The 20,105-nt window shown below is 42.1% G+C and overlaps 1 protein-coding gene across 2 annotated transcripts in view; it reads right to left on the bottom strand.

The window, feature by feature from the left end:
* UBE2W (ubiquitin conjugating enzyme E2 W) overlaps positions 1-3,886 on the bottom strand; it is a 38,090-nt gene extending 34,204 nt beyond the window's left edge. For both annotated transcript variants that reach the window (XM_065397802.1, XM_065397803.1), the window contains exon 1: positions 3,822-3,886. In XM_065397802.1, coding sequence (XP_065253874.1) covers positions 3,822-3,836 — 15 coding nt within the window. In that variant the 5' untranslated portion in view covers positions 3,837-3,886. The remainder of the gene's footprint in view (positions 1-3,821) is intronic.
* Positions 3,887-20,105: the final 16,219 nt, after the last annotated feature.

Raw genomic sequence — 20,105 nt, 5'->3', positions numbered from 1 at the left:
CTTCACCCTCTCACTTCCCTGGTCCTTCTCGCTTGAACAGAGAGCAACAATACCCAAAGTCCTAAGGTGCAAACAATTCAATGTGTATTGGAGTGAACTTCCAGCAAGCAATGATTCCAATTTCCTTCCTCAGTGTCCCCCTTCCCAGCTCTGATGCCACAGAGCCTGGCCTGTGCCCCTGTTCCCATTCCCCCCTTACTTTCTGATTGACTGCAGACTATATAGTAAAACTTGAGTTCTGCTTAGCTATACCTTAACCAATTATTTTACTGAAATTTAACTAACCAATCCTAACATATTGTTAACATGATTTAACCAATTATATCCCACCACCTTAATTGGTTTAAACTCAACAAAATTAATTATACAGCAGACAGAAAAAAATCACAGAACCAGACACAGATTATACAGACAAACAATAGGAAAATGGAGCCTACAGTGATAGAACAACAAAGAAATGAGGATTTTACACCCCAACTATTGATAAGTGAGTTCTTGCCAGACAGGATGCTATCAAACTAAGTTTTCTTTAACCATCTTTATCTGGTGGTGATAGGCATTATCAGGACAGGATTGTATTCCTAACAGCCCAATAGCACCTTATTTCAATGTGACTAGTTTGGAATGTAAGGATGTGACCATATGCTTCCCAGCTTATGGCTGCCTCTTCTGCTTAGCCAAAGGCCTTAGCCTAAGAACAAGGCCTTAGACTATTATAGTGAGAGAAGGCCTATAAACAGGCAGACTGATTTTGATTCTTGTTTTGTACCTATATAACTAGCTCAGTGATAAGAATACACCTAAATTCTTAAAGTATAGGCCTTTGCAGACAGGTGTGAATATCTATATCCTAACACTCCACCCCCTTTTTTTTTTTCTTTTGGGATCCTCCTGCCCAGGTATCCCTGGAAAAGCATAGGACATATGGCAACACACTTTTTGACAGGGCCAGGCATCAAGGTGGAATGCGTCGTTGCTCCAATTGTCCTACTGCCCCTTGTGTAGTACTGTGCCCTGCACCTTCTCTTGCACGGACATACCACACCTATTTCAATTAGTGTTCCAGACTTCCCATTATAGTGGACCCGGGTTGTCTAGTACACTGGCAGGTGTGTGTGTGTTACTACATTACTTATAGGTTATAATTAGTGGCTGTTTTGTAGCGGGTTGTGCCCTCCTTGATCATTTTCATATGCAACGTAACACAAATACAGTTAACAATACACCAGCTGCTCATATTACTCCTCGTCATAAACCCCGAAGCTGGGTATCAGCACAGCCGTGTGTGTTTTGTTCCAGTTGGTACATCTTCTCTATGGGCTGTCTGAGCAGTAGTATAGAAGCACCACTATAGTTAAGGTTATCTTATGACATCTGTTTAAAAGTCAATGTTTCTAGGTCCTCTAAAAACAACATGCTTAGTTGGAACTTTTGAAATTTTGTGTCTCTCTGGAGGGTGAAGGGTTAGTGACCCAAATTTGGAGTCATTTGATCCAGGAGTTCCAGAGATATCAGTCCCCCCCAAAATAGCTATTTTAGAAAAAGTTTCTGGGTTGTTATTTTTTTGCCCAGCACTGGAGATCAAACTATTACTGAGCTATGGGTCAATATGGTCTCAACCTGTCAAATTTTACACAAGGTAGTGCATGGAACTCACTAAATTTTGGGGGGAACCCAATTTGAGAACAGTAGTTAAGAAAGTGTCTAGTTTTACACTGTGCATGCACCAATACAGAAAAACAGCTAGAGGATTTCTACTCCTGCCATTTTATATGCCGTAAAATTCTAATTCTTGTAAGTACTGTACTCTACATTCCAAATGGTTAATGAGAATGCCTTGAAATTTGGTGCGTCTTATAGTGCAGGGTAACATTAATGATCCAAACTTGGAGTAATCTGACTAAGGGGTTCCCAAGTGGCAGCTCCCCCGCACCACCACCACCCCAAAAAACAAAACAAACAAAAAACCTGTTTCCTTCTAGTGCCTTGTACTGTTAAATTGAACGATACACATGACTGGTTGAATCACAGCCCTCTTGACTGCTGGGAGCTCACCCTTCAATTAACATAATTAAGGATAAATTAATCACAAGCCCCACTCTAAGATAAAAGGACTTTGGGGCTATGTGGCTAAGAGATTACCATCTATAACTCTCAAATTGTAGCAATTTGGGGAGGGGGATGAATGTAATCAAAGTATTTGGGAGAAAAATATTAGACATGAATGCTTTTGGGAAGGAAGGGGGCAAAAGAGTGAAGGAATAGGGAGAGAAGAGTTTGGGGCTGCAGTGAGAGGAAAGGGGTTATGGCAGGGGCATCAAAAGAGTAGGGGGCTCAACACCCTGCCAACTCCACCAAAGTACCCTAATGCTATTCCATTGTAACACAGTTGTACTTTGCTCCAGGCACTGGATGAGTCGGGTTATAAGAGGGGAAGGAGTAACAGAAATAGAAATGTTTGTACACCAGGGAGCGCAGTTTTCAGAGAGAGGCATTCCCTGCTTGCAGTGGTGAGGCCCAGGTACAATAGTGAGGAGGGTGCCAGGTTGCATGGGCAGCCCTAACTGCATTTCCTGGTTTTCAGATGTCTGAGTTTGACATACCACCAAGCAATCTTAACTCCTGGTAACTGTTTTTTTTTGGACACTGAATTAGTTTGTTTCACTTTGAAGTCCACTGGCTCAGAAGGTAAGAGTGAAAAACAAAGGGGAAAAGATAAGAAATTGGGCAGAGGACACTGCTCCAGAAAGGAAAGAGAAAAGGCAAAAGTAGTATTAATTTTTTAGAGATAAAGGGGATGTGAAAATTTGTTAAGAAAAAAGGCACCACTTTTTTATGAGTGAGATAAACATGAACCGTCATGGAACTGAATTATCACTTGTCTCGCTTCTCAGAACATTTCATAACCCTGTCCTGACACTGTAAATGTCGACACTTCTGCCTTCAAATTTAGTTTGTTGCCCAGAGAAAGTAATCTAAACCTCCACAGCTGTTTCTACTGCCACCATCTAAATACTTCTCCACAAAAGGTAGACAGAAAAAAAATTCTGGTAGAAACCTGTCACAGCAGCAGGACGTTTCATATTATACCCACTGCAGCCCAGCCCAAGCAGGCAGCCTGCTGTTCCCTCTAATTGGGAAGACTCCCCTCCTCACCCGCCACCGACTCCTGGTGTCAAGGCTGTCTTTTCGTGAGACCCACCCCAACCTCGGGCTGCCATGCCCTCTCCCCTCTTCATAAACTCCCTTAGGAAGACTTTGGAAGTCTCTCTGCAGTACCCCGTATGATCCTTACATGCACCCAGTGGACAGGAAGGGGGTTGTCTCTATCACATCCTCCATTCCTTACACACTCAAGGGGGGGGGGGAAGGGGAGAGAATCTCTTCCCCATCTTCACACACTCCCCGGGGGAGCTGGAGGTCTTCTCCACCATACCTCTTCCTCACAGACTATGGAGGGGGGTGTCTCTCTACGAGAACCCGCCCCCCCCCAACACACACACTCCCCCGCGGGCGGGGTGTCTGCCACATCCCTCACACACTGTGTGTGTAGGGGGGGGGGAAGAGGGTTATAATGCCCCCCATGCCCCGGAGAGAGAGACCTTCCCATACCCCCCTTCCTGGGAAGCTTCCCCCACCGTATCCACGGACACCCCAGAGCCTCCCCACCAACCGCCGCCCCTCCCTCAGCTTCCCCCGCCCAGCTGCCTCGAACTTCCCCTCCCGCCAGGGGCTGCTCCGGTCACCCGGAAACGCCGCTCTCCCCACTCCAGCGTCCCGCCCGGCGACCCTCCTCCCCGGCTCCGCCGCAAGCTCCTCACCTGCATGGACGCCATGATGGATCCGCCCCCTCCCCTCTGCGCCGCCGGCGGGGACCCGAAGAGAGAGACGCAGCGGCGTCCCGCCCCCCTCCCGCCAGGTCACGTGGGGCCACAAGCCGAAAGCAGGAGGACGCATGCGCCAAGCGGCCAGAGGCCGGGGCTGCGGTAGGTACCGGCCACGCCCCGACAGGGTATCACATCACAGCGAGGCGACGGGTGCGGACGGGGCGGAACTAGGAATTGTGCCGAGGCGGCCTGTGCGCGGCGCAGGGCCTGGGCCACCCCGTGCCCACCGGCACCGTCTGGGAAGCGCTCGGCCGCTGGACTGGAGCCAGCGGAGCAGTAGCGCGCCCGAGCCGGGGAAGGGGCGGGCGGGTGATGGGGCGTTGGGCGCTGCGCCTCTGGGGGAGCCTCCCCGCAGCGCCTGGGCGGGGTGCTCGGCAGCAGGAGAGACCCTGGGCCCGCCTGGATGCGGGGCCTCTGGGAAGCAGGAGCTCGCCACCGCTCTCCAGTTCTGTTCGCCCCAACGGCTGCTCCATGCGGGGGGTTGAGCAGGATTTAGGGTTGCCAATTTTGGTTGGACGTGTTCCTGGAGGTTTTTTCACATGATGTAATCTTGAATTAAAGATTAATCTTTAATTCCTGGAGACTCCAGGACAATCCTGGAGGGTTGGCATTGGATACACACACACTCCCGCCTCAGCTGACTGCAGGGAAAGCTGCAACGAGGTCACAAGAGCATTTAGTCATTGTCCATTTCTCTAAAACTCTAGCTGGTCTCTACTGAGCATGTGCAAATTGTGATGTTTTAAATAATTAAATTATAACTCTGCTAAAGGTGGGTAGATTTTCCTGGATGCAGCACACATCACAACCCTGAGATGAAGGTCATGTCCCCACTAAATATTCATCCCCCGGCTCCAAAGCACAGGGGTGCTACAGCTTCTCAAAGAACAGGGCATCTGCATTTTTGTTTAAAATGGTAGAACAATGTATTTTTCTTTCATGTTCTCAGAAATAGCTGAAATATTTCAGAAGGCTTCAGGTGGAGGGGAAACAGTTGGCTGGAAAACTTCAGCCCAAAGGGTTACATTTTGGTAAAGTTATATGCAACTGAAAAAGAGTGACGTGTGGGGCAACCTTCATAATAGATAGGGTTACCGTCCTGCCTCTAATACTAGTTATTCCCCTAGTGTCCCCTCCCAGGCTGCAGGTCAGGTGTAGTATGTGTCTGGGTGAGTGCATGAATGTGGCTGGCAGATCACCCATGAGATCCCATGATTTCCAGAGGCTTGCGTCACCACAAACAAATAACCTGGAAAGTTTCTAGTATGATGCTGGGCAGCTCATCCCATTAGCTACTCTAGAAAATCTGCTGTGTCATCATCTAGTGGTCTGTAGACCACTAAGTCCTGGGTTCCTTTTGTCCTATGTATTGCGGATCATGTAGATGCTTTCAAAGATTTTGAGTACATATGGCCAGACATTTTTTGAGTGGTGCACTTTAAACATAAATCTTTTACATGTACAAACACCCCCCTTTTAATTGTGCAAGTATTTTATTTTTAAAAAAACACCTGTGGTGTGTTGGATTGTCCATTCAGTGGTTGGAACTGGTCCTATTACCAGAAGTTGCCATCTTAATAAATCACTCAAGATAGTTGAGTCCAAAGCTGACTGCAAGGACTTACAAAGGGATCCCACTAAACTGGGTGACTGGGCAGTACCTGGAATATGGCGTGTAGTTCTGGTCGCCCCCTCTCAAAAAAGATATATTAGAATTTGGAAAAGTACAGAGAAGGGCAATGAGAATAATTAGGGGCATGGAATAGCTTCCATACAAGGAGAGATTAAAAAGATTGGGGCTGTTCATCTTAAGAGAGACAACTAAGATGGGGATATGATTGAGGTCTATAAAATCATGAAGATATGGGGAAAGTGAATAGGGAAGTGTTACTTACCCCTTCACCTAACACAAGAACTAGGAGTCACCCAATGAAATTAATAAGCAGCAGGTTTAAAACAAACATAAGGAAGTACTTCACACAATGCATAGTCAACCTGTGGAACTTGTTGCTATGGGATGTTGTGAAGGACAAAGGTATACCTGGGTTCAAAAAATAATTAGATAAGTTCATGGAGAATAGGTCCATCAATGGCTATTTGCCACGATGGTCAGGAATACAACCCCTTGCTCTGGGTGTTCCTAAACTTCCAAATGCCAGAAGATGGGACTGGCTGACAGGACGGATCACTCAATAATTGCCTGCTCTGTTCATTCCCTCTGAAGCATCTGGCTACTGGCAGAGACAGGATACTGGGCGTGTGCTAGATGGACTAGTAAGGCTGTTCTTATTATCAAAGTAGGAATGAATTGTCTTCCATATTAGAAAGCATTGGATTTCAGAAAGTTTTAAAGGTTTGTTTGGTGGGGAAGTGGGCAGTTTTAGATGTTTTTATTGGATTGGAATAACACAAAGGTCATAAACCCTTTCTAACACACAAATAAAGTATATGAAAGTAGGATATAGTGAAATACAAATGAACATGATTGAGTACACTCTGTGTGTAGAGAAGAGAGATTTGTAAAACTCTATAACCTGTCTTTCTTTTTCTCCACAAATTATTTCAGTTGGGTTCTCCCCACACCTCCATGCAAAACATAACATGGAACTCTGATAGCGAAAGCTAAAAAATTGATTGTGCAGAAAAGAGAGAAATGCACAGTCCAACCCTGCAAAAAGTGTGTGACTGAAGTTTGAGAAAGTGGGAATGGTTAAAAAAAAAAAAAAAAGGCTCATTTCTGCACCACCAAAACAAAATGAAGTGTTCCCACTTGAATATTTGATGTATCTACCGAAAAAGAATACCTACTTATATCTATAACCTGTATCCTCTTTCACCTTTCTGCTGTATGTTAGATTAATGTCAAGTCCAGCATTTGGATTGTAAACTTTTTGGGGGTAGAAAGCCGTCTTCTGTGTGTTTTCCCACTTAACCCATCTGTGGACACTATAAAATATCATCTCCACAGCTGTAGGGAGGAGAAGAAAGATGTGAGAATGGGGAAGGCTGAAGTTTAATGGGTTGATGAAGAGGACAGATTTTTGATATATCGCGAAAGGGTAGCATTCACTGAAAACATTTGGTATATACATCTACAGATTATTTAATTTCAAAAGAGGATTTTGCAACAAAAAAAGAACATAGCAGTCAGTCACCTAATAGCTGTTGGGACTCTCTTCTCTTCACTGAAAGCATTTATGTTTTGAAAGCAAAGGTATGCCAATGCCTGATCAGCACATGTAAATTCTAGAAGGGGAAGGAGCCAGTAGCCTGCCAAAAGACTGAGAAACAGGCTTTAAGATGCAATCTAGAAGCATTTTCATGCTAAAATAAATGACAGGATCACATTTCCAAGTGAAATCTTGGTCACAGTGAAGTTAGTGGGCGTAAACAACTCGAGGTGGGATTGATGTAGGGTTAACTTTGCTACTGCCCTTTTGACACAGTTAAAATATTAAATGGAACACCATAGTTAGTTTTACTAAGTCGTGTTGTTTTACATGAACCAAAACGTTTACCCTAAAATACGTTTTTAATGCCATATGTTATACACATAGCAAGCATATCAAGTTTAGACAGTGGGCATGTGTTCAGCTGTAAACACGCATATTGATTAGTCAACAGGGGCATAATTACAGTGGAATAAAAAGCAACAGAGAGTCCTGTGGCACCTTTAAGACTAACAGATATATTGGAGCATAAGCTTTCGTGGGTGAATACCCACTTCGTCAGACGCATGTAGTGGAATAAAACTGATTTGAAACCATTGTAATGAATTTCTTAATCCTGTTCCAGAAAACCCAGGTCAAGGTTGAAAGATGTGTGTGTGTGTGTGTGGCTTCCAGCACACACCATACAGTGCAAACTAGATTTTATTTTGTATGTTCTACTATATATAGTACATATTAAGGCCAGCTTGATAGGACTTTGAGTTAGTTGTTATAAATACTAATAAAAAATGACTAATTTCTCTTTCGTGTCTTTTGCCACTACAGGTGCTCAGCTGCAAAAATACACAGCCCTGACATGCCCCTGAATTTATGAAAAATCTCTCCTGTATTTAGTTACACTTATGAAGGTTTTTAATCCAACCCAAAACTGTTTTATTGTGTTATTTACTAAGATATACTCATGCAATATCCATTGCTAACCCAATTCTGTCCTCACTCCTACACAACCCCATCGATATCAAAAGTAAGCAAAAGGTACAATTTGGCCCTTTGTGTGTAAGATAAGGCCTAAAAGGATCATTATTTATCTTGTTTAGGAAACTATTAATCTGATTCTGGGCCTGCTGAAGTCAATGGCAAAGCTTCCACTGACTTCAGCAGGAGCAGGATCAGCTGCATTATGGCTACCAAAGGTATTATTTATGCAAATTTGGCCTCCTCGTTTTCAGCAGTGGCACTGGATAATCCTCTAGTTTTTATGTGAAGAAAGCTTTAGCACCTTTTTTTATTGGATTCTATTGGAATATGGGCAATTTGAGTGTTACACATATGTTTTACTGTGGCTGTATCCTCTACTTCCCATCCGCCAATTTGTTTCATCTGTGTGTGATATTGTAACCTAGATTGCAAACATTTTCAGGATAGTGTCTTTTAAAGAAAGGTTTTTAAAGTGCCTAACACAATGGGGCCCAACTCTCAGATTAAGGCCTAAGGCACAACAGTAAAACAAACAGTAGAACACATTGGAAAGAACTCTCTGCTGGTCACAATAGAACTGAGTAAATATAACACAATGAATAGTTTATTCAGCAAATAATTCCAGTTTTCTCAATTTGTTCATGAACAGGTCATGGAACTCTTTGTTCTAAAGTATTCACTAATTTAGACAGTGAAAAATTCTCTTTTGGAATATGATTCACAAACAGTTGCACAAATTCTCAGTTTGCATTTCACCCCAGTGCTGAGGACTGGCACAAGGCCCTACTTATGGATTGTGCAAGGGAAGGAGGGCTGGCTGCATGCCATGAGAAGAGACTTCACACCAGCCCTGCAGAAGATCACACCAGGGAGTAGGGCAAGGGAGGGACAGTGGATCTTCATTTATGCTTGTATAGTGATGCTAGTACTCTGTGTAAATAGTGCAGAAGGGCAGCTTGAAGACCAGCCATTATAGGAAGGTGGGGGGTCTAAGTGGCTGCTGAAAATAACCAACACAATGGATGAAATTCATTCTACCTATATAAAGCTTCAGTATTGGGCCTCTAAGGTCTGACACTGCACCAGCAAAGTTAACAGTTTTGCCACGGACTTCAATGGTGCACAATCACACTCTTAGAATCCAACTCCAAATTTTGTACAGGTAGAATGAATTTCATGTACTGTGTTGGTTACTTATATATTATAGACTTATAGAAAGAGGCCTTCTAAAAACGTTAAAATGTATTACTGGCACACCACTTCTGAAAGGTTGCCGACCCCTGGTCTATAATATATAACTAAACTATTGTTGTATGTAAAGTAAATAAGGTTTTTAAAATGTTTAAGAAGCTTCATTTAAAATTGAATTAAAATGCAGAGCCGCCCCCTCCCCCCCCCCCCCGACCAGTGTGAGTGCCACTGAAAATCACATGCCGCCTTCGGCACGCGTGCCATAGGTTGCCTACCCCTGGTTACAAATATAGTCAAATCAAAATTTGCTTTTGAATTCAAATGGCTATTTGTATACAATTTTTTCCATTATTTAACATGGTTATTTTCTCTCATGATGAGCATATTGTTTGTTTTGATGTGAATAAGCAGTAAATAAAGATTAAAAATAAAATATAAAACAAGTTTACTGAGCATTAATTTCTGATTTTAGTGAATATTAAAAGTATTTATATTAGAATTTGAGAGGAAATGCACAGAATCACAAGCACCGTTGTTGGTTTGGGTCCAGACCAGTTTTATTCCACCACTTTCCATCCCCCATTATCATCTATAAAGTTTTTGCAAGAGAGTTATAAAATTAACCTTTTACTTAAGTATTACTAGTGTCTTGAATATTTCAGATACTAAACTGCATCTTACTGCGATTCCTTGCAAATTCTGCCACTCCGGTCATGTTGCACCTTGTTTTCTTTTGTCCTGCCTCCTCCACCTTCACCTCTTATCTACTTATCCCACAGAAGTTACTTGTACAGTCACATTAATCTCCCTTTGTTAGTCCAGTGGCCTAGCAACCATAATCTGCAGTGCCAGGAGGCCACATCTCACAAATGAGGAGGACTGCATACTTCACAAAGGAATTGTTTGTTTCCCATTTGACCAGTTTGGTAATTTAAAGGAGGATATTGACCTGTGCAATGCATTAGGAATTTCTCAGGAACTGACTTCACCTACATAAAACCACCCACCGTACCTGCATCTCTCCAGCAAAATAGGAAGAGAAGTGGAATCAAACCAGAAAAACAGGAAAGAAAAATAAAATGAAAATACATGAGAAATGAAAGACAGCTAGAAGTAAAAAATACTCCTGAGTTTATGCTGTGGCTAGTGTGTCTTTAAAAGGCATATAGTTTTACTGCCTGTTGAAATCATTGACCTAGTGTTACTGTAACCTCAAGCTTTACAAAGATAGGTAGGTAATCCCTTGTGCAATTTATGCCATGCTTCTAGGCTGGGATTTTAAAAGAGAACGGAATTAGGCAGCTAGGATAATAGTACTTCCTTACCTCACAGGGGTGTTGTAAGGATAAATGCAATTAAGGATTGTGAGAAGCTCAGATATTTTAGGAGCTATATAAATACACTGGTCTACAATTTTTGAGAAGTCGTCTGCTTCAGAGATAAAATGTGCTATTTATTATGTATTTTGATGTGCTGAATTCAAATATGACAATTAAAACAACTGATTGGCTACTGTGTCTAAGATATTTAAGTTTTTACATTTTATGTCTATGTATATTGTGTAGATAGAGTTTTAATCATAAATTGTAAACCTAGGTCTTTTCATGTGTTTATGGTTGCTTTACATGATAATATTTCACCTGTCCTGTTTATGTAACACTTTAAAAATCAGCAAAAGGGTTATATAAATAAAATTGATTATGAAACAAAAGGCAAAAAACTATTATGTACATAGTTTAGTCCTATTCAGTGTCTACTCGGCGCTTCTTGGCTTGTCTCTTGTATTCATTAAATGGAGCATCTCTTGTCACTGTCCAGCAATAGTCTGCAAGCATTGATGGGCTCCATTTGCCCTGATAGCGTTTCTCCATTGTTGCAATGTCCTGGTGAAATCGCTCGCCGTGCTCGTCGCTCACTGCTCCGCAGTTCGGTGGAAAAAAATCTAGATGAGAGTGCAAAAAATTTATCTTTAGTGACATGTTGCAACCAAGGTTTTTGTATGCCTTGAGGAGGTTTTCCACCAACAACCTGTAGTTGTCTGCCTTGTTGTTTCTGAGAAAATTTATTGCCACTAACTGGAAGGCTTTCCATGCCGTCTTTTCCTTGCCACGCAGTGCATGGTCAAATGCATCATCTCGAAGAAGTTCATGAATCTGAGGACCAACAAAGACACCTTCCTTTATCTTAGCTTCACTTAACCTTGGAAATTTTCCACAGAGGTACTTGAAAGCTGCTTGTGTTTTGTCAATGGCCTTGACAAAGTTCTTCATCAGACCCAGCTTGATGTGTAAGGGTAGTAACAAAATCTTCCTTGATTCAACAAGTGGTGGATGCTGAACACTTTTCCTCCCAGGCAGGGCCGGCTCTGGCTTTTTTGCCGCCCCAGGCAAAAAAGCCTCTGGCTGCCCCCCCCCCCCCGCGGGGGGAAGGCGGCCGGAGCCCTGGGAGGAGGGCGGCGAGCCCCGGCCGGGGCTCCCCTCTCCCCCCGGCGGCCAGAGCGCAGGGGGCAGGGCGGCGAGCCCCGGCCGGGGCTCCGCTCTCCCCCCGGCGGCCAGAGCGCCGGGGGCAGGGCGGCGAGCCCCGGCCGGGGCTCCGCTCTCCCCCCGGCGGCCAGAGCGCAGGGGGCAGGGTGGCGAGAGGGCGGCGAGAGGGCGGCGAGCCCTGGCTGGGGCTCGCCACTCTCCCCCCGGCCGCCAGGGGGAGGGCGCCGGGGGGGAGGGCGGCCAGAGCGCCGGGGGGAGGGCGGCGAGCCCGGCCGTGGCCCCGCTCTCCCCGCCGGCCGGAGCGCCGCGCCGTCCCCCTCCAGGTGCCGCCCCAAGCACAAGCTTGGTGGGCTGGTGCCTGGAGCTGGCCCTGCTCCCAGGCTCCAATGACTGTCGGAGTGGCCAATCTTTCTTGATGTAGTGGGAATCTCTTGCACGACTATCCCATTCGCAGAGAAAACAGCAGTACTTTGTGTATCCAGTCTGCAGACCAAGCAAGAGAGCAACAACCTTCAAATCGCCACAAAGCTGCCACTGATGTTGGTCATAGTTTATGCACCTCAAAAGTTGTTTCATGTTGTCATGGGTTTCCTTCATATGGACTGCATGACCAACTGGAATTGATGGCAAAACATTGCCATTATGCAGTAAAACAGCTTTAAGACTCGTCTTCGATGAATCAATGAACAGTCTCCACTCATCTGGATCGTGAACGATGTTGAGGGCTGCCATCACACCATCGATGTTGTTGCAGGCTACAAGATCACCTTCCATGAAGAAGAATGGGACAAGATCCTTTTGACGGTCACGGAACATGGAAACCCTAACATCACCTGCCAGGAGATTCCACTGCTGTAGTCTGGAGCCAACAGCTCTGCCTTACTCTTGGGTAGTTCTAAATCCCTGACAAGGTCATTCAGTTCACCTTGTGTTATGAGGTGTGGTTCAGAGAAGGAGGATGGGAGAAAAGATGGGTCCTGTGACATTGATGGTTCAGGACCAGAAGTTTCATCCTCTTCCTCTTCCTCGTCTGACTCAAGTGAGAATGATTCTGGTGCATCAGGAACCGGCAGTCCTTCTCCGTGGGGTACTGGGTGTATAGCTGATGGAATGTTTGGATAATGCACAGTCCACTTTTTTCTTCTTTGACACACCTTTCCCAACTGGAGGCACCATGCAGAAGTAACAATTGCTGGTATGATCTGTTGGCTCTCTCCAAATCATTGGCACTGCAAAAGACATAGATTTCCTTTTCCTGTTCAACCACTGGCGAAGATTTGTTGCACAAGTGTTGCAGCATATGTGTGGGGCCCACCTCTTGTCCTGATCTCCAATTTTTCAGCCAAAAGAAAGGTGATAGGCTTTCTTAACCATAGTGCTTATACTGCACTTTTGTGATGCAAAAGTCACTTCACCACAAACATAGCAGAAGTTAGTTGCACTGTTCACACAAGTATGAGGCATCTCTGCTCACTTTGGCTAAACAGAAATGTGTCCCTTTGCAAAATCAAACACCGACAAATAAGAGAACACGACACTGTATGGTTTCTAGAGCGGATATAGGGCAATTTGTTCAGCAGAGTGATGTAAGCTTCGTTATGATTGCATCATCCATGACTTCTAGGAATAACATGATGCAATTCATATCATGTATGACGCAATACCAGCTTCAGATTGCATCATTCATTGTTTTGCCTAAAAAGCAAGTACTGTCCAAACCCAGTCATAGATTTATTCATAGATCCAGTCAAAGATGTATTTTAGTCATTTCTGGTTTAAATTGAGATCCCTTCCCTTTATAACTCACTTATCCTCCGCCATTCCCAAGTCAAGGGTCGTATATACTGACCCAATAGCATATCTTGAAAACTAGAGCCAATCAACAAGTTTAAGCATCATTTTCGTTCTCAGTGACCCAAAATTAGTAAAGTTTGACTACATTTATTTCAGAAGCATTTTGGCTGTAGCGCAGTGATACCATAGCTAGTTAGTGAATGATGGAATAAATGAAATAGTCATCTCCTTCAGTATTCTGGGATGTGAGGAGATAAGACATTAGCAATTATCTTCGAAAACTCATGGAAGATGGGAGAGATTCCATAGGACTGGAAGAGGACAACTAAAGTGCCAATATATAAAAAGGGGAATAAGGATAACCCAGGCAATTATAGACCAGTCAGCTTAACTTCAGTACCCAGAAAAATAATGGAGCAAATAATTAAGCAATCAATTTGCAAACAACTAGAAGATAAGGTGATAAGAACAAATCACGTCAAACCAACCTAATTGTTTTCTTTGACAGGGTAAGCAGCTTTGTGGTTGGGGGGGGGTGGCATATCTTGATTTTAGTAAGGCTTTTGATACTGTCTTACATGACCATCTCATAAACAAACTAGGGAAATACAGCCTAGATAGAGCTACTATAAGGTGGGTGCATAAATGGTTGGAAAACCATTCCCAGTCAAGCTGGAAGGGCATATCAAATGGGGTCCTGTAGGGAGTGGTCCTGGGTCCCGTTCTGTTCAATATCTTCATAAAAGATATAAATAATGGCATAGAGACCACTTATAAAGTTTGTGGAGGATACCGAGCTGGGCAGGGTGGCTAGTGCTTTAGAGGATAGGATTAAAATTCAAAATGATCTGGATAAACTGGAGAAATAGGCTGAAGTAAACAGGATGAAATTGAATAAGGACAAATCCAAAGTACTCCATTTGGGAAGGAACAATCAATTGCATGCATACAAAATGGGAAAGAACTGCCCAGGAAGGAGTACTGTGGAAAGGAATCTGGGGGTTATAGTGGAGAGAAAACTAAATATGAGTCAACAGTGTAATGCTGTTGCAAAAAAAGCAAATACTGGGGTGTATGAGTAGGAGCGTTGTAAGCAAGACATGAGAAGAAGTAATTCTTCCACGCTACACCACAATGATAAGGTCTTAATAGAGTACTGTGTCCCATTTTGGGCGCCACATTTCAGGAAATATATGGACAAATTGGTGAAAGTCCAGAGGAGAGCAACAAAATGATTCAAGATCTAAAAAACATGACCTATGAGGAAAGTTTGAAAAAATTGGGTTTGTTCAGCCTGGAGAAGACTGAGCGGGGACAAGTACATAAAAGTTTGTTACAAGGAGGAGGGAGAAAAAATTGTTCTCTAACGTCTGAGGATAGGACAAGAAGCAACAGTCTTAAATTGCTGCAAGGGAGTGTAACGGGGTGCTCACTGCACCCCGCTGGGTTCAGCCTCCTGGCCCCGCTCCCCAGTGAGTCAGGACCATTCCAAGCTGGTGCAACACCCGTGCTCTTTATTTCCGTGTCCGGTCCCCACCACCAAGCTCCAACTATTTACAGCTTATTTACAGGTTTGGCCTAGCACAGGCCTCAATGGCAACAGGGTAGCAGGCGTGCCTGGCTCCTTCTGAGCCTACTCCCCCTTCCTGGTCTCCACCCCCCTTGGACTCACTCCCTCCCAAGCTTTTAGCCTTTGTTAAGGAGGCTGGCAGATGTGGCCAGTTTCCAGGCCAGTCCTAGCTGGTTGCTCAGCCCCAACCCCTTTCCCCTGATTGGGGCTGGAGTATCAGGAGCTGATTAGGGATTCCTCTGCAGCACCCTGCCACAGGGAGGTTTAGGCTGGACATTAGGAAAAGCTTCCTGTCAGGGTAGTTAAGCACTCGAACAAATTGCCTAGGGAGGTTGTGAAATCTCCATCATTGGAGATTTTTAAGAACAGGTTAGACAAACACCTGCTAGGGACAGTCTAGTTATTACTTAGTCCTGCCTTGAGTGCAGGGGACTAGACTAGATGACAGATGTCCCTTCCAGTCCTACACTTCTATGATGGATACATCCCACTGAAAATGAATGTGAGTTGGGTACCTATCTCCTTTTTGCCTTTGAAAATCTTCTCCCTAGTGACTTATGGGGGGAGGGGAGGGAGGAGGAGGGGGAACAGATCACTATGTTTAAAAAGCAATTCTGTAGTGTATGTAGTTCTTCCAAAATCAGTTTTCATATTTGACAGTCAGTTGAAGAAAACCTTTTTCAGAACCAGCATAGTCAACTATGTTAATTATGGCATACGTTGAACGCAAGGGCTCAGAAGTTACTCATTGTTAATAAATAGCTTTACGATGCTCTATAGAAAGTACAGCCAATACTTACATACATTTTTTACTTTTATTTAGAAAGTTTATGAACTAAAAGCCTTCAACATAAATCCAAAATGTATTTAAATGGCTTGCTAACTGCTTAATTGTGAGTGATTCCAACCTTGTAACTTATAGAAAATGAGAAACAGAGAGATTAAAGATATATAAAAACAGCTTATAAAGCTAGTACATAATTAAGGTAAGACTGAAGGAGAAAAGATGACACGTTCATTATACAGCAGTATAATGGACTAAAAGTTTATGAAACTTCAAAAGATGGTAGAGACCTCACATAAATACCAGAAAAGATCAAAAAGAACTTTGCAAAGAGGAGATGCTACATATTATCAGAAGGAACACAGAATTGTGCAGTATTAGCCAACAAGGTTACACCACCCTAAACAGAAGTATCCCAATTAAATATTGGCAGAGACAACAGAACAGCGTATGGCAAAACAAGAGACCCTAGAAAGGGATGTTCTGAGCAAGTGTTTATTGGCAGCATAAAATGCTGAAATTCCAAAAGCAGAAGCAGGATGCCCCATGACATTTGAATGTAGAGATAAATGGAGTTTAGGTTTTGAGAGCAATCTCACAATAAATGTACAGTTACAAATATGAAACCAGAAAACAGATGCCTTCGTCTCTCATTGACTATGAAAAGGAAATGCATATAGCAAACTAGTATTTTAAATGGACTCCAATTTATATGAAGTAAGATTTGGGTTCTGGATTAAACACATCAGCTTTTCAAAAAGTGAAGCAGTCAGATAGCCCACATGAATAAATCAATCCCGATGCTTTCAACAAATAGCTTCTCACAAGCCAAACCATCATCTGGACAAGAAACAAGACAAAACATTTTTTTTATAGTAGAAGAGCTGCACGTTTGAAATTTCTATTTTTTAATTCAACTGGTGCAAACACTTAATGTACATGTACTTACACCAATTTAACCTTTGCTTAAATCAGGTTAGGTTAATTAATCTAAACTGATTTAAGCAAAGGTTAAACTGGTGTAAGTGCATGTACATTAGGGGCCAGAACCAGTTTAGCTTCATCTATTTAAAATAGCTCTAGTTAAACTGATGCAATTTTTCTACTACAGACTAGGCCATAGTCTGCTGCTGAATTACTAGTAAGAGCTAAGATTGATCACAGATAAACATCTTGCTAACTTTCTGTTGATTTCCTTAGGAAGGATCACAGAAATACTAGAACATGACTACAGTAATAATACTGCTGTGAACTGAGGTTTCTACATCTATTGAGAATCTTCAGATCTACAGTGCATCTTATCTACACACCAGCTTCACTTGATAAGTAACTTTTAGACACATACGTTTTTACCTAAATCATAATTTTATGCTAAATTAAATACTTCAGAGGGTACTTACTTAGATTATGAAAAACTTGAAAGTGACTTAGATGTTAGTGAGATATTCACCTGTAATCTACAAGTTTCACATAGCTCTCCAGAAATAATTCTGACGCAAATAATGGAGTGCAATGGACTGGAAAATCTGTTAGTTCAGCAAAACACTGCTTCTACGGAAATAGTGTTTACATGCATTGAGAAGATAGCTGAAAGAAAGCATGCATGCTAAAAGCAGATAGATCTTAGGCATTTTTCAGATAAAACATGTTTTGTGATATCACACCAAACAGAGCTTTTCAGAGCTCAGACAAGAGATAGTGAACTTAATGAGTTTTTAAGCTAAAGAATTCACTCATGTCTTAACATTTGGTTAGAGTGACAGAAGAGTTTATGGCAAACTAAGATTAGAGTTACATATTACCTATGGTTACACATCATGGTGATTTTCAAGAGAAGATAATTACAGTGTTCAACTGTTAAATAAATATGAGAAGTTGGTGATATTTCTAGTGGAGAAGGAAAAGGCCCAACTGGTAAATTAGTGCCTAACTGGCAAATAAATCAAAATCTCACTACAGAAGTAGTTATTCTAATTCAATACTATTCTGGGAATTGATTTTTGGAGCCAATATGAAACTGTAGATGCTTAATTCTGGTTTTTATTAGTTACTTAACAGGATATCCAAATAGTTCATTTCAACTTGGTAAACACTATCATTTAGTGTAATTACCAAAAACATAATATGATGTTGAACTAATGCAACTGTGTCAAACTTCCCAATTTACATTTCTGGATGCGACGGTCTCAAAAACTTTAGGTTCATGGCACACAATTAGACTGGTTAAATTAGTATGGTTTAAAAGGCGTTTATTGATTAGATAAAAAGTAACCTTTGTATTGTATTTTCCTTGTGGCTGTTCTAGTTAGGTTACTCACACAAGCTTCTCTCAAGAGTTGTCAGAAAAGCTACTACTATTTAATCTTCTTGGATGTATACCTTTAAACCATGTGCAACATATCGAGTTCACACCATTACTATTTTCTTATAACATTGCCACCATGTAAGCTGCTTTTAAAAATAAATCCAATTCTAACAGAGTTGATATGTTGTTTGTCACAAAAGCATTCTTCAAAGCTGAACTACTTTTTCCCTGGGGGAAAAAAAACCAACTAAATGACATTTTACTGTTTGCTAACTGCAAAGCTTTGGTCCTTCTGTCTTAAAAGAACATAGTCAAGTAATTTAAACCCAAACCTGATTCACCTTAAGATAAAAAATTATTAGCATATTTCTCCCATTTAATTGTCAAGATTAAATTACACCCTCCCACTACCCTCCGACTAGAAGAAACCACTATTTTTGTAGGACCCATACAAGGACATTGTGCTTTTGCTGACTCTGCAGTAGCAGTTGAACTGTTCTAAGAGCTGTTGACACCAGATACACAAAAACACAAAATCCTTATGTTGGGACATAAAAGTGAAAATGAGAAGCAAGTTTGCCTCTGTTTCATTAGATGAAAGGTGTGGAGAACATTTACCATGTAAGCAGAAGATCTATTCAGGTGCTGGGAAGGAAACCATTTTTTCCCAAGCTTAATGGATATTACAAACAAACAATGAAGAAAAAGAGCAGGCAGTACCCATTGACCAGGTAAGAAGAGGTGTACTATACAAACACCAGCTGAAAAACTGAAGTGCTCATATTTCACATATTCCGAGACCATTTGGCAATAAAAAACACTTTGAACTTTGAAATATGCTATATTTGCATAAACATTCATGCAGCTCAAAATGGTGGCCTAGTTAAACCTTGTGGCATGTGTCCCTTGAACCTGGAGATTTAATTTTTTTTTTTTTTTTTTTAATATATATATATTTCAGCCGGATGAATGGAATTCTGATGGTTCAAGTGCAAAGCTCCTTTTGTGGCAGGCCATTGTATGTGGAAGATGATCAACTGTGAACAGACAAATTATTCCATCGTAACTTACACAGAATTCTAATGTGTCCTACAATCAAACTGGAAATATACACAACCAAAGAAGATTTAGTCCCCAGCTATATCTAGCTGATGACTAGACTTGGGTAAATATTTATCATACGCTTTCAACTATGGCAAAGTTAGAGATGAGCATACCTTAAAAAGTTCATTTTGGCACCTAGCAGTCTAGATTCTTGTTAGTATATGGGGGGAAAAAGTGAGCTGAATTTAAGAATAGGCTCTTAAATTTTCTCAATACTTTCCACTTCCAGATAAATTAGAAATGTTACAAGGTTTAGCAGTAGTTGGCTGCTTCTGTTATAACAAGCAGCACTTAGACACGGGAGAGGAAAGTTCTGAACATCCTAAAGTCTATAAAATGATTTTGTTGAAAGGTTTTGGGTGGGTTATTTTATCCACACTGGTTTGCCCATCTGTAACCCAAATATCAATTTTATAAATTTTACAATTTATTCACAGCATAAATGTGAACATGTGATTCCTCATATAAAAATCTGCTTAAAGATAAGCAGTCACAAACCAACAAAAACTAAGTTTTAAAAATTTTCCATTATGAAATTTATTTAGAACTCAGGGAGTAAGTGTTGCAGGTTTCCATTTGTCTATTATCATACCCATCTCACTATCAAGTAAATTGCACTAGCTTCCCCGCCCCTCCCCCCCTTTTATTTGTAGGTTAATTTTCTTAACAGCAAGAACATTCTGCGCAGTGCATTCTCGAACACTACTGCATTTCCTGGGTGCTCAAAGCCATTTTAGCTTCAGCTTAATGTCTCATATCAACACCCAAAGCACAAAATAATGACACAAGAATACAATAGCTATTGCATCTTACTGCTGAAGTTAGATTTATCATCCTCT

This window comes from Emys orbicularis, chromosome 2, assembly GCF_028017835.1.
Source record: "Emys orbicularis isolate rEmyOrb1 chromosome 2, rEmyOrb1.hap1, whole genome shotgun sequence".
In the NCBI taxonomy this organism is placed as follows: Eukaryota; Metazoa; Chordata; order Testudines; family Emydidae; genus Emys; species Emys orbicularis.
Note: the sequence above shows the minus strand (reverse complement) of the source record. Positions and strands in the feature narration are given on the sequence as shown.